Genomic DNA, 15,994 nt, shown 5'->3' on the forward strand with positions numbered 1-15,994 from the left:
ACCTGAATTTTCGAAGTCCCACTCGTAGCCACGCGCTTCACGACCCCGAAAATGCTCTCCTTTCACGATTTGGGGCAGAAATGAGCACCAAAGGTTGAAGCTTTGTGTGGAGCTTCAATGGTGAATGAGGGAGGAAGAAAAGCAACGTGAGGGAGAGGGAGAGAGAGAGCTTCTGAAAATGTGGGGCTGAGTGAGGAGAGAGAGGGTTGCTTTTTGGTTTTAATAAAAGGGTTTTCTCTTTTTTCTATTATTTTATTCAAGCTCTGCCACATGTCCCTATTTTAGTGGAGCAAGAAGGGCCCACTTTCTCTTTTTGACTGTGACCCATACTCAGTCACAAAAGTGAGGAAAATCTGACCTTTGAAATGCTAAAAATCCTGCCTCGGTTTGCGTGCTGTTTCTCTGGTTCCCGTTTCTCGCGTTTCTCTGCGTCCGTCGGGGCCAGTTTTCGAAAGCAAGCAATATATATATCAAAACGCTCAGAATAAAACCCCGAGCGTGGTTCAGAGGTTGGTTTCGTTAAATTCTAAGTCACACGCAAAATGATGATTTTTAACTAATTAATTAGGAATTAACCCATAACCTCCCAGTTATGGATTTCTCTCCCTTAATTAGTCCAACCCGCATATCTTGCCCCCACTATTCCTATTTCTACCAAGAACATATCTATACATATACACTGAATAATACTTATATATATATATATATAATCATTCAAAATACATCGTTTCCAAAAATTCCGGGTAGAAATTTCCAGGATGTTACACTTCTGGGCAAGAGAATGAAGTTGGTCAGGTTTAGAACTTGGTAGTGTAAATTGTGAAGATACTAAAGAAGCCATTAGTGGTATACTTCAAACACAGTTTGGAGATAAACACTAAGTTAATGTTACATAGGCCATTCATCAAAATCCAAGATTGGCAGTGTGGTGATGGTATTTTATTGTTACTATTTTACTAGCATACAAAATCACAGGATTAAAATCCCTTGCTAGGTCATCTGTGACCAAAGTTGATTAATAGATGTTTGAATTGCTTCTCCTTCAATTGGATTCCGCGGCATGTTATTATTTACACAACTTGAATTGAATTGCTTCTCCTTGTTTTTTCCTTAACTCCTCAGCCTCTCTCAATGCATTTTCATGCTGCATCTGCAATTCATCTCGTTCATTCTTGTAGCTTTGTAACAAACCCACAGGAGATAAAATCTTCTGCTCCAACTCCTTTACCATAAGTTCAGATGATGCAATTTGACTCTCTAGTCATTCATTCTGATCAAGAGCAAGGAAGAGTTGTTCCTTAACCTTGTCTCTGAAGCTCTTCATATTCTCAAGTTCTTCCTTTTCTTTCCTAATATTTTCCTCTGCTATTTTTGTCAAGTTCAACTCATCTGTATATAAAGTTTCAGAAGGTTTAACCTGTCAATTAGGCAGTTCGAACATTGAAAAGGATTAGAAGCGGTATCAAGCTGCAATATCAGCCTATTACTAGATAATACAACTTAAAATGATTCCTATTGTTACTTGTTAGAACCCAGATTAGAAAATTAAGTTTAAATGTTATTCTGCAATTCATGAATTGCTGCTAATCATTGTATCTATATTCATTGAGAACCCATATCAATATGAGAGCAATATGGTATTTTAATATTTGTGAACCCAGTTGTTATACCAAAGCAAAAACAAATAACATACAACCAGCATCTCCCCTAATTGTGTGTTTATGCATTTAAATAGTGCCTAATCCTGTTGAAAGCACTGTCTAATCCTGTTCATATTTCATCGATAAATACTGCCTTTATCGGTCCTACCAGCATCTCCCCTACATACAATTACAATTAAAGCAGATTTTATAAATAATAGATAATTAGAAATGCTTATTTACAAATCATTAGTTGAAAAGTTTGTTGGTTGTTGATATTTCATCCATAAATAGTGCTTTTCTTGGTTGTTACTCGCTTCTTGTTATTGTTGCTTATTGTCTATTAATTGAAACCTGAAAGCTACATAGATACATAGATGCAGTTCAAACCTGAAAGCTACCAAGATGCATAGATGCACTTCAACAAGTTCAGCTTTATATGCTTAGAAATACAAGCATTCATGAATTATAAAATTAACTATTACTGCTTATTGTCTATTAATTGAAACCTGAAAGCTATGTAGATACATAGAGTTATTGGCAAGTTCTATTCTTTCTTGTTCAGCTGAGATTCCCATTGACTTAGTGGTTGTATTCACAAGAGGACAAGGTAAAGTTAGAAAAATACTTAATTAAGAAAAATTCTAATTGTATCTTAATTGTTTTTTATTGTTGAGATTATTAGTTGTGATTGATGTATGTTGTTTTGTCTTTGTCATGACAAGTTGTATTCTGTGTTTGTACTGCAGCATTGTAACCCATTGTTGTTCAGTACAATCCAGCATCAGCACAAGACTTTGGTTTAACATTTTTGACATTTCCTATGTAATTTGAACATTGAATTCATTTGTTGATTGTTATTTATGATAAATCAATTATTCAATGTTTATTATGATTAAAACTGCTTCAAAGCAGAATAAAATGTTTATATAAAAAAAACTTGAAAACAACATCGATTATTAACAAAAACCGATGTTAATATAGTAAACAACATTGGTTATTTACAAAAACCGATGTCAACATGCACCTTAACATCGGTTATACTGGAAAACTGATGTCAACGTGTGTATATTAACATCGGTTATTTATACATAACTGATGTTAATGTTTGTATATAACATCGGTTATTTATACATAACCGATGTTAACTTTTGTATATTAACATCAGTTATTTATAAATAACTAATGTTATATACAAAGAGCTATAGCAAAATAAGTGTATGCATCATGAACATTGACATCGGCTTTCAAGTGAAACCGATGTTAATGTAATATATTAACATCGGTTTTGCTCGAAAACCGATGTTAATATATTACATTAACATCGATTTTACTAGAAAATCGATGTCAACGTTCATCATGCATACACTTATTTTGTTGTAATTCTTTGTGTATAACATCGGATATTTAGAAAACCGATGTTATCGTATTTATGTTAACATCGGTTTTTCAAAACCGATGTTAACAATAATACATTCAACATCGGTTTTAGAACTGATGTAGAATGTCGTAAATAACCGATGTTGAAAGTGTATTTTCTAATAGTAAATCATATTAAATTCTCTAATTTAATTAATCATCAAATATTAAAATAATTTCTTTAACAGATATTAGAACACTCATTTGTGTGTGATCCCGTAGGTTCAATACTAAGTCGGTAATATATTAATCAAATTAATATACTAATCAAGATAGGCGTCTAGCAACACTCCTTAGTGTCCGGATAGCATGAAGTAGCATTTTACTTTCAAGAACCATTAAAAGAGTAGTGTAATAATTTCTTCCATCTTTACAGCTCTGGATTAACTCTAGAGTATGATATTATTGTCAATCCCTTTTGAGTTAACTCAGAATAACTTAAGAAACTCATTTCTTCTTTCATTTAATTTTCCTGGCCAGGATATAATTTTATTCATAGAGCTCAAACTCATTACCAAGAGTTGATGAATTCCTTCTTTATTAATCATTAATTCTACAAGTATTTAATCATATTCAATATCCATTCAATAAGTGCTCTAAAGCATTAGGTGTCCGGAATCAAAATACAACAAATAACCTGTTAATTACTATGACAAACTCAGGTTAAAGAAAGTTATTATACCACTTCTTTAGAATTTTTTATTGGCAGTTTATGGTAAATTTTAACCATTAGAAAATTTGAATTAAGTGAGTTCAGTGATCACATTAATATGTGACTCATCTATATATGCAAATTAATAAATGAGATCTATTAATATTTATCCAATAAATATTATCACATATATATTAATCTATCCAGATTATTGATATCTTATTTACAATAATCCTATGATCAAGAACGGTTTAGATTAAAATTATAACAAACTTGTTTCTCATTATCATAAGCTCTATTATAATAACAAGTCTTTAATTTTAATCAAGGACATTATCAAATGGACCATTTGGTCAAATAGTGAAATATAACAAGAAAAATAAAATAATACTTTATTATTAAAATTAGAATTGATTAAATGATGATTTGGATCGTGGACATACAAATTTATTCCCAACATTTCCTGCAAATTTAAATCCACAGGGAAGTATGCAAGAAATGGTTTTTTACGTTGTAAGTTGCAAAATCCGTAGAAAAATTTTCATGTAATAAGCTAAATTCTAGTAGTGAAGCAAATTTTCCTATCTTCCTAGATCTTAGTAAATATTATTATTTGTTTCTAATGATTTTATGCCATCTACGATTGTCGTCTTCACTCTCTTTCTCCCTCTTCTTCCCTCCTCAATTTACACTCTACTGAAAGTTTTGCATCCATTATTTGGTCCTTTTTCTTTATATGAATTAAATTAAATTCATTAATAATGTAAAAAATTATACTGTCATCATCCAAATTATACACGGCCATGTATGATAAAAATAATTAACTTTTATATTCACTACTTCAAAAGTCATACCTACATTAATTTATGATGAACAACGTTAAAATATTTGTACTAACAATAAATAAAAGTCAAACTCTTCTTTCTATATATTTTTTCATTTTTATAGTTTTACTTTCTATCTTTTATTTATTGGGTTAGTACAATAAATTGCTAAAAAGAGCTATATCCATCGATTCCTTTTCATGGTTCGTGAATATTTGGCTAGGCCAAGTCTTTGTTTTATAAATACTACTTTATTTGTTTCATCTCTCTATGGTGATGGGTCCAATAATTGGCAAAAATCATTTTGTATATAGCAATTGCTTTATGCTATTCACATGATTCCCAGCTTTTTTCTTCTTTCAATAATTCCCTTACCTGGGCGTGTCATTTCAATTTTCAGAACTTAAATTTCATAAATGTAAAATAAAAAATAAATAAAATATTGAATGTATATTCCATCAGTTTGTAAAAACATATATACTTCCATAATTTTAATTTTAAGATTCATTTTGTTTACATATTTTTATAATTTACATTTCAGAATTCAATTCGTTATTCATAATCCAAGAAATGAAGTTCAATAATTCAAATTTTATTGATATTATTATTGTTATTTTAGATGTTATTCCTAAAATAGCATAGACAAAAAGAACATAAATAAAATAGAAGAGACAAATACTAGATAGTTAGAAAGAAGAGTCAAATAATACATAAATGATAAAAGGCGAGTCACTTTCACTAGAAGGTTTTATCTTTGCTTTAAAATCGACATTATTCATTTCAAATTTTAAATTATAATTTATAATAGTTTTAAAACCCCCGTAATCAGTTAAAGAGAAAAAAAAAAAAAACAGATCTAATAAACAAAACCAAGTGAAGAATAAATCTAAAGGACTCTTTTTATCAATTAAAGAAATAAAAAGATTTCATGACCTTTGAAAAATTGTCAAAATACACAGCTTTTATCAAAACCAAAAGACATCCGAGGTATAAGTTCTTCCCATTCCTAGCATTCTTTGTTATCAAAACCAAATACATAACCTTTATCAAAAACAAATATGGTGAACTTAAAAATTGATCTAAGGTCTTTCCATTCATCTCCTCCAAAGAAACAACCTTTATAAAAAAAATTGATTAAAATAAGTTTTTCATCCATATAAATATCAAAATATTTGAAATTTGTTTCTGTAATATTTTTTATCTAATTTTTGTTCTTACAAAATTTAAATTTGTCATTTTCTTTTTGTTTGAATGTAGGTTTAGGTGTAAATCTGAACTTAAGATTTTTCATTTAAACTTAGAAATAATTTTGGGTCATCACAAATTTTTGAGTCCCATTCTCCATCTTCTTCAAACTCTATTAAATCACAAACAACACCGTACCATTAGCAAACACCAACACCATAAGGGAGATGAAACCTAAGAAGCCAACCAAAAAGCAACCCTATCATGCAACTAAGAATTCTGCAACAAGACCCAACCAAAAAGCAGAGGAAACAACTAAGAAGTCAAAAATCACTCACATGTCGTCCACTGCACTGCCAACAACCCCGACACAATGTCTCCCACTTCTACAACCACAACCACTACCATGTTTCCCGCCTCATCCTTGAAGACCACAACCTCACCAACTCCATTCTCTCCCTCACCTCCCTTACCCAGCTCCACATCCTCAACCTTAAATGCAACCGTTTCGACGATCCCATCCCATCCCTCTCCAACCTCATCGCCCATTCTTCGCGATGTGTTGGTGTTGGATTATGAATTGGGAAGGGAACGAAAGGCTTTTGATTTGTTTTGTCTTGAAATGGATTATGAATTTGAATTGCAGGTTTTGTATGACTATGGTGGTTGAAAGTTTAGAAGATGGGTTCTAAAATTTGTGATGGTTTTTCTATAATTTGTTTGGGGGGGGGAGTAACCCCCAAAATCATAAGGAGAGTAGCTCTAATACAACCAATGAGGGAGTAACACTTAGGTTTAAATTTACCAGAACATACATCTAAGCCAAAAAGTAACATTTAACTTTTGCAAAAATTAAAAAGACAAATTTTCAAGGACAGATTTGGAACCCAGAAAATTATTAATTTTCAAGCAAATGTGTTAATTTTTTTTGTTAGCAGGAGCGATCGAACCCATAAAATTTTCCTCCTTCTTAACAATCCAACAAATATTATATCTCCATTTAATACTTATATTTAATAAATGTATTAAATATTTCTTATATATTAATAAATATAATAAATATTTCTTATATATTAATAAATATAATAAATATTTCTTATAATTGAATTATTAATTTTTAATTAAATTTGTTTATGAATTAAATACTTATTTCTCATCAAGAGTTAAAAGAATATTTATTTTATTTTTATTTAAGAGTTTTTTTTTTAAACGGCAAAGACGAAAGATTTATTATAGCAGGCACGAAATGTGACCCATCAGCCAAGAATTACAAAGACTGTTACAGTCAACTGTATCAAAACAAATTACTTTCAACCCTAAAATACTTAATTGTGCATATTATCTTGCCTCAATTTTCAACACTAGGGAAAGCTTTATGTTACCTAAGTTCTGATAAAAACACACCTGACAAATATACTAATTTGCTGCAAAAAACACAGGTATAGCATTGGTAGGATTTCATTTATTTGAGAAAAAAAAATTGAATTAAAAGGCTTGTCATTTATATACAACACTGAAGTATCTTGTTTCCAAGATAATTTCAATGTGGCTTTTCCGGATTATATGAGTCATACGTACGTGCATCTCAACAAATTACACTTATTTTGTAGAGATACTTTTACATTCTCTAAAATTCAGAATTAAAGGTTTTTCTCTTTTCCCTTTCTTTTTTCTTCTTATTGCTTCTTCTACCTTTCTCCTATGTTCTTAATTTTTATTGTTTTTATCCCTTCAATTGAGGGCTAAATTCTAGTTCAACTCAAGGATTTCTAGAGTGATGATAAAATTTGAGTTCCCCTTTCTTGATTTTTGAATTTGTACATGTTCGCTTCACTTTTCTAATTTCAGTTTCTGAATTTAATTAAAGATTATGGTCAGATTTTAGAAATTAAGTTAGTGATATAAACCTTTTTAGGTTCAGTTATTTCAAACATCATTTTCAATTGAGGAAGGCTCATTGGCATGGTCATCAACTTCCTCGTTGTTCACTTTACCTATTTTTAAGATCATCCGTAAGTAGATTGATATCATTAGGATTATGATTGATTAATCCAAATGAGGTGATGGATTGATTGCCAATGACAATGCTATTTAGTGCCTAAATTCATGATAATTTGGGAATATGATTACGTTTTATGTTTTCATCAATGAATGTGAGATGATGATATTATGAATTCATATTGGTTTTTCAGGATCACAGATTTGTATTTCATTGTTGGAACTGTCATAATTTTTCCTTCAGAATTGGATCCTCGGGTTGATAATTTTCTGAATCTGTTTCTTATTTTCAGCTTGATTGTATTTTGTTCTGTTTGAATTTTGCATATCAACAAAAATCCCCCTTGTATGCTTTATAAATTGTGTCTTTGAGAAATGACCTAGGTCATTAATTATTGTCAATAAATGAATATAAAAGCAAGGAAGGAGACAATATACAGAATTGCATTGACACTCAATTCATGAAATTACATCAGGTTGATGCCTGTTATTTATATGAGCAGAAAAGTGCAAAAACATAAAACGCAGAAAAACAAAAAAAAAAGAAAAAAATGGATGATTCTGGATGGAGAGTTTGTTATTGATACTGCTGAGTTGGCATTCTCAATGATTTACTCTTTTGTCCTTTCTGCTTATGCACCCATGTGAACTTTGCAGCTTTGCATTTGCATCCTCATTCATTTGATATTTTGACATCCCCCCACAAGCTGGAGCATGGTAAATGTCAATCATGCCCAACTTGGAAATAAATGGAACAAAGGAAGGAGGAGGTAATACTTTGGTGAAAAAGTCAGCTAGTTGCTCCTTGGATGAGATTGGCAGCAAGCGAAGAACACCTTCTTGGATCTTATTGCGAACAAAATGGCAGTCTATTTCTAGATGCTTAGTCCTTTCATGAAACATCGGGTTGGCAGCTATGTGCAAAGCACTTTGATTATCACAGTATAGGGCAGGTGCTCTTGTACAAGTAATGTGTAAATCATGTAGCAAATATAGTAACCATTGTAATTCACAAGCAGTGGTAGAGAGTGCCCTATATTCTGCTTCAGAGGAAGATCTTGAGACTGTTTGCTGCTTCTTAGCTCTCCAAGAGATCAAAGATGCACCCAAGAAGAAGCAATATCCTGAAATGGACCTCCTTGAATCTAAGCAACCAGCCCAATATGCATTAGAAAATCCTAGCAGTTGAATTTCTGATTTTCTTGGGAAGAATAGACCTTGGCCAGGACTGCCTTTGAGGTATATAACAACCCTGTAGGCAGCATTATAGTGGGTCATAGTAGGTTTGCTTAAGAATTGACTCAGTTGTTGGGTGGCAAAAGTAATGTTAGGCCTAGTGTTATTCAAGTATAGAAGTTTCCCAATCAATCTTCTATAGGATGCTACATCTTCATATGGTTTCCCTTCATCTTGATGCAGCCTAATTGAATGATCAAGTGGTGTTTTGGTAGGCTTAGACCCAAGTAGACCAGATTCATGCAACAAATCCAAGCAATAATTTCTTTGGCAGATTGAGATTCCTGATTTGGAGTGTGCAACTTCCAATCCAAGAAAATACTTCAATGTTCCCAAATCCTTTATTTTAAAACTGGAATCCAGAATTCTCTTCATTCTAGTGAATTCTTCAATGGAGTTTCCTGCTAGAATCACATCATCCACATAGATAAGAAGAGCTATGAAATTTTTACCATTCTGAAATGTAAATAATGAGTGATCTGCATTGGATTGTTGATAGCCTTGACTTATTAGCAATGAAGTGAGCTTTTCATACCACTTTCTATTTGTTTGCTTGAGACCATACAAAGACTTAAGCAATTTGCATACTTGATAGGATTTGGAGCACTGGACACCTTGAGGAATAACCATGTAAGCATCCTCATGTAAATCACCATGCAAGAAAGCATTGTTGACATCTAGTTGATGCAAATGCCAACTATGAGAAGAAGTTACGGCCAGCAGAGTCCTTACTGTCGTGAGCTTAGCCACTGGTGAAAAAGTGTAAAAAAAATATAGGCCTTCAGCTTGATTGTAACCTTTAGCCACCAACCTAGCCTTATATCTTTCTATAGATCCATCTGCTCTATATTTCACTTTATATACCCACTTGTTACCAATTGGATTTACATTTTCTGGCAGATCAACTAGTATCCATGTACCATTCCTCTCAAGAGCATCCAATTCAAACTTCATGGCATTATTCCAACATTCATGCTTACTAGCTTCCAAGTATGTGTGTGGTTCAGAATTGTGTGTGATTGACAATGAATAAGCATGATGTGAAGGTGACAAGTTTGAAAAATAATGAAAGGATGAGATAGGATAGGAGATACTTGAGGTAATTGTATCTATTGAACTGCTTGAAAGGCTACACACATATTCACTTAAATGTTGTGGTGGATGCCTCTGCCTCTATGATCTCCTTATATGTTCAGTAGTTGTTTTTGCAATATCTGGAGCAGTAGGATTCAGAGAAGGTTCAGAATCAGAGATTCCAACTTCTGCAGGTTCTAGATGAATGGTGGTAGGTGATGTAGGTTATGTTTTAGGAGTGAATGGTGGTGTAGGTTAATGAATAGGTAGTGGAGTGTTATTTTGATGATGTAAAGTGGATGGTGTGGGATGATAAGTCCAGGTGGACAAGGGTGAAGAAGATTTACATGGTAATATATGTTCATGGTGAGATCCAACAAGACAGTTTCTTTCACACCATGTTTATAATCAAGAAAAATGCACTTCCTAGCTCTAGGTGCAAGTTTTGTTCTATGTGAGTGCAATGTGGATGCATAGCATAAGGAACCAAAAACTTTCAAATCATGTAAATTAGGTATATAATTATATAGAAGAAAATAAGGTGATTCATTTTTGAGTAGGGTGTTAGGCACCCTATTTATTATGTAAGTAGCATGTAGAATGGCATAAGACCAGAATTGCTTTGGTAATTTTGATTGGAAAAGAAGTGCTCTCCCCACATTGGGTACATGTTGATGCTTTCCCTCAACCCTTCCATTCTTTTGTGGGGATTCCACACAACTTGTTTGATGAACTATGCCTTTTGAGGCATAAAACTGTGGGATTGCAAATTCAGGACCATTATCAATCCTTATAGCCTTAACTCTTGCACTGTGTTGATTTTCAATTAATTTGATGAAATCCTGGATATACTGCCTTACTTCCCCTTTTGATTTCAACAAAATAATCCATGTAAAACGACTAAAATCATCAACTGCAGTCAAGAAATAAGAATGACCATGAATAGATTGTATGGAGATAGGCCCCCAAATGTCAAAATGAATAAGTTCATAAGGCGAATCTACATTGTTTAAACTAGCATTATATGGTAATTTCTTGTGTCTAGCATAATGGCATACATCACAAACTGCTTTGGATCCACAACAATAAAAGGAAATTCTGAATTCATAGAAATCATTCTAGAAATTGACAAGTGTCCTAGCCTAAAATGCCATAAGGCATCTTCTGGTAGAATCTGTGTATCAGTTGCTTGAACATTGGAACAAGAGGCATGCTTGGCATAAAAAACTAAGTGATATAGCCCTTCAAACCTTTCAGCAAAACCAATCATCCTCTGAGATTTCTGGTACTGAATGAGACAAATTGAATCATTAAATGAGACAACACATTTTAAGGTAGAAACCAATTTTGACACTGAAATCAAGTTTAAAGAAAAATTAGGTACATACAATACATTTGTAATGAAGAAGCCAGGGGAAAAGGTGACTGTACCAGCATGTTTTGAAACTGAAAACTGATAATTAGGAAATCTTATGCTAATTGGTTTTATCTCATTAAAGGTCTGAAAACTCTTTAATGAAGCACATATATAATCACTAGCACCTGAATCTATGATCCAAGAGGCAAGGGAGAAACTATTAAAAGAGGAAGAGATGTAGATTTTACCTGATTTGTGATTTTCAGCTGGTGAATGACCAACTTGAGTGACTGTGCTAGCTTGGTTAGCTATGGTAGCAGAATGTTGATTAATACCAGAACCTTGAATCAGATTAAGCAGTTTTTCATATTGTTCATGAGTGAAACTGGGAGGAGCAGTATGCATTTCTCTATTAGTTGAGAAATCTCCATTCGAATATGCAGCATCATTGCAAGCATTGTTTGTTATTGAGGCATTTCCTTTTTGAAGGTGAGGAGGTAATCCATGCTTCATGTAGCAAGTCCCCACTGTGTGACCATTTCTTCCACAATAGGTACAAATTCTCCTTGATCCCGAGTTTTTTGTAGAACCTCTCCCTCTTCCTTGTGGCCTCTTATAATCAACAACATTTATAAGAGCCTTAGAGTCATCTTCAACTACAAATTTCCCTTGTCTTTCATGTTGAATAACCATAGAAAAAATTTTGTTCAGGCTAGGTAATGGATCCATTAGTAGGATCTGAGATTTCACTACTAAAAAATTCTCATTCAAACCAGTCAAAAATCTTTTAGCATAATTAAGAGAATGAAAATGTTTGGCATTTCTCATTGCAGCACAGGTGCATTTAACAGGACAGGAACAACATGGAATAGGCATGTAGGTTTCAAGTTCTTCCCAAAGTATTTTTAACTCAGAATAGAATTCAGTAACAAAGAGGGAACCTTGCCGGAGGCCGTATATCTCTTGTTGAATTTCAGAAATCCTGATAAGGTCTCCTTGAGAGAATCTCTCCTTCAAATCATTCCAAACATCAACAACATTTTCCAAAAACACTATGCTCTGGTCGATTGATTCTGATACTGAGTTCACAATCCATGAATGTACGATCATGTTGCAACGACTCCAAGTTTTATAACTTGGGTCAAAGCTACCAGGAATGGGTATACTCCCATCAATAAACTCAAATTTGTTCTTAGCACCCAAGGCGCGTCTCATAGAATGAGCTCATGCATGGTAATTAGAGCCATTTAGCACAGGAGTGACTACTACAGATGAAGGTCCATCTCCTGCATGAACATAATACGGGCTTGAAGGATCTTGCGATGGATCTGCAGGATCACCTCCATGATTGTTGCAGGAACCACCTGGACGAGCCATCAGAGTTACGCAGACAGAGAGGTAGACGCTCTATGATACCATGTTAATAAATGAATATAAAAGCAAGGAAGGAGAATATATGGAGAGTTTCATTGAAAATCAATTGAAATTACATCAGGCTAATGCCTGTTATTTATATGAGAAGAAAAGTGCAAAAATAGAAAATGCAGAAAAACAAAAAAAGAAAAAAATCGATGATTCTGGATGGAGAGTTTGTTATTGATACTGCTGAGCTGGCATTCTCAATGATTTACTCTTTTTTCCTTTCTTGGATTAGTGGGCTGAACCATAACTAAAATTCACTAATCATAATTAGTGAAATTTTGGCTCCAAAGTTTGGCTCCACAAATTCAATTTCAAATTCAAGTGAAATTTGAATTTCCCTCCAATTTTGTGTGACACTTAGGCTATAAATAGAGGTCATGTGTGTGCATTTTTTTCAACTTTGATCATTTGAATATTAAACTTCAGATTTCAAAGCTCATTTAGAGCACAAAATTTCGTGCTCTTCTCTCCCTCTCCCCTCATTCATCTCCTTCTTCCTCCAAGCTCTTATCCATGGCCTCCTATGGTGGTGAGCTTCTTCTAGACTCATCTTCTCCTTGAAGTGGCGTCTCCTCTCTCTCTTCCTTTCTCCATTCCGCTTCCATTCATCTTCCAAGAAGCAAAGGAATCCATTGATGAAGAAGATCCTAGGCCTACAAGCTCCAATGGAGCTTGCATCATGTGGTATCAAGAGCATCTTCATCTAGGTGATGTTCTTTTGCTTCCTCTATCTTTTTGTTCGGTGAATTCTCTTTTAATCCTTGTTTTTCATCTTATTCTCCATGTATATCCTCCATTGTCTTGTGGTTTGGTGCTGTTTAGAGTAGATTCAAAAAAAATAAACCGATTAAATCTTAGATCTACACTTGTTCTTGCATTTCTATGGTTCAAATTTTGTAGATCTACTCTTGAATCTTGTTTTTGTGTTGATTTTGGGTTCTATCAATTTTCATTCATAATATTCTTGTGCTGAACCTTTAGATCTAAATTTTGTTCCAAAATATTGATTAGAAAAAAAAACACAAAAATCTAAGTGTAAATCACTTAATCCATGTTGTCTTAGAGTCATGTTTAGTCATAGTAATTGTCACATTATGTTCTAAGTTTGTGTTGAATTTTATTTTGTTGATTGAATTCTAGATACATTTGTTCATGTATTCTTGTCATTCTTAGCCTATCTTTTTAATTTTGAGTCTAATTCATGCATGTTATTTAGTTCATAACATGTTCTAAATCAAATCCTAGAAGTAGTCTTGTTCTTGAACTTTTTTTTTTTTGCTTTCTAAGTTTCCTACATGATGCCTATGATGAAGTTGAGTTGTGGTGCTGAGTTGTGGCTGGATTTGTGAATCAAAATAAGTCTTAAGCTCTCTTTAATTGTGTTATTCAAGATAATTGAGCATAAGCAAACACAAATTGTAACTATCCAAGCCTCAAGCAACATAAACACTACTCTTGATTTCTAGGCTGAAATCGCTGGTGCTGGCAGCTTGAACATACGAACTTGTATAAATTACTGGGAACTGGTCACTACGTTTTTTTGAGCTGAAACTTTTACTGAATTTTCTAGACATCTGGAACAAAATTATAAAAAAAGAAACAAGCGATTTGGATTAAAGGAAAAAATAAGAAAAATCTCACAAGTTGGCAAAAAAATCAGTGTCCAGGAAAAAAAAGAAAAGTGAAAGGAAAGTGTACTTGTTGTTTTGGCTCAAAATTTGTTCTATAATTGGTGCCTATTTTATACCAATCCTAGTTCTGAAATTTCAATTGAAAATTATTGTGAAAACAAGTGCCAAAACTAGAGTTTTCTTGAGTCTTTTTTTTTTTTAGAGTTTTTCTACTCTACTCTAGAGCCATTCTAGGTTTCTCTTTGAGTCCTAGCTTGCTTTTTTGTGCTTTTCATTGCTTTAATTGTTGAATAATCCTTAAAAATTTGTCTTGTTACAACTCTATTGGTTTAGCTTTCATTTCATTTTTTTTTTTGGTCTTTGGTTATTGCTTGCCTCTTTGTTTCCTTGGTTGTGAGTTGCCATATAGGGAATTGGAAAGGAGGATTGGTGCCATATCTTGAAGAATTTGAGTCAAGAAGAAAGGGGCCAACCACCTTAAGAGCTATTGGACTAAGAAGCACTCCAAATTGAGTGAAACACTAAAGAGAGAATAGCCACCACAATTGAGAACTTTTTTTTTCTTTGTAATTTTGTAATTGGCAATTTGCTTTGTTTTCAAATTTTGTAACAAAAAGGCCTTTCATTGGAAGTAAGTTGGGAGCCTCCGCTAGGTCACCCTACTTCCATTTATGTGTAATAATTTTAGGCAATTTTCCCTTAGGATAGTGAGTGTTTTGTTGGGAACCTTAAATGAGGTCATCCAAACACTCTTAGGATCCGCCTAGTTTGCATTTCTTGCACTTTAATTTCTTGCTTACTTTCATAGCTTATTTCTTTTACCCTCCATTGTCAAACCACCTAGATAGCTTGCCTTTTACCAATTAGTTTTTACCTTATCTTTCACACCTCTTTTAGTGTTTATTTTGGCTAGTTTCAACCATAGTTTCTTTTACCTTTTGTTTTCAAAGCCCCAACAAGAAAGAACCATAACTTAGGAACCAACATGAGTCTTCATTCTTCATCTAGTGTTAATGGTGAGGGTTCTACTCCTAAGGACCCCTTGTATAAGATATTAGATGAGTTGAGATCCCTTAAGTTGTGGAAAGAAAAACAAGAGAGAAATGAAAAAGGTAAAAAAAGAGTGGAAGAAATAAGTCAAGATGAAAGAGAGAAAATAAGAGAGGAAGAAAGAAGAAAAATAATGAAAGAAATGAAAAGAGAAAAACATGCCTCCTATAGTAGTCATGACTCTTGCAAGAGTTTAAGTGAAGAACTTAGCGACTATTATAGAGGGCATCATAGTTCACATACTAAACATCACTCCCAAAGAAGAGAAAAGGATAGAAGGCCTCAAGAGGTTAACATTAGCCTCCCATATTTCCACGGAAAAGATAATGTTGAGGCCTACTTAGATTGGGAAATGAAGGTTGAACAACTCTTTGCTTGCCATCATATTAGCGAAGAGAGAAAATTTCCATTGGCTACCCTTAGCTTTCAAGGGTATGCCCTCTATTGGTGGACTTCCCTTGTTAAAGAACGAAGGATTCATGGGGATCCTCCAGTAGAGTATTGGA

The 15,994-nt window shown here is 33.3% G+C and overlaps 1 protein-coding gene across 1 annotated transcript; it reads right to left on the reverse strand.

Moving 5' to 3' along the window:
- Nucleotides 1–11,037: 11,037 nt before the first annotated feature.
- Nucleotides 11,038–12,600, reverse strand: LOC114371582. The gene is made up of 2 exons (XM_028328978.1): nucleotides 11,422–12,600; nucleotides 11,038–11,316 (listed from the first exon to the last, which is right to left on the reverse strand). The coding sequence occupies exons 1-2, from the start codon at nucleotides 12,598–12,600 to the stop codon at nucleotides 11,038–11,040; spliced, it is 1,458 nt and encodes a 485-aa protein (XP_028184779.1).
- Between the last annotated feature and the right edge of the window lie 3,394 nt (nucleotides 12,601–15,994).

Source organism: Glycine soja, chromosome 10, assembly GCF_004193775.1.
Source record: "Glycine soja cultivar W05 chromosome 10, ASM419377v2, whole genome shotgun sequence".
NCBI classification, from domain to species: domain Eukaryota; kingdom Viridiplantae; phylum Streptophyta; class Magnoliopsida; order Fabales; family Fabaceae; genus Glycine; species Glycine soja.

What these genes read in the sequence shown, in the direction of transcription:
- LOC114371582 (XM_028328978.1), bottom strand. Translation starts at nt 12,600, where the DNA reads ATGAGACGCGCCTTGGGTGCTAAGAACAAATTTGAGTTTATTGATGGG. An exon ending in CTGGCTTCTTCATTACAAAT is followed by an intron (nt 11,317 to 11,421) that starts GTATTGTATGTA and finishes TGTCTCATTCAG; the next exon opens with TACCAGAAATCTCAGAGGAT.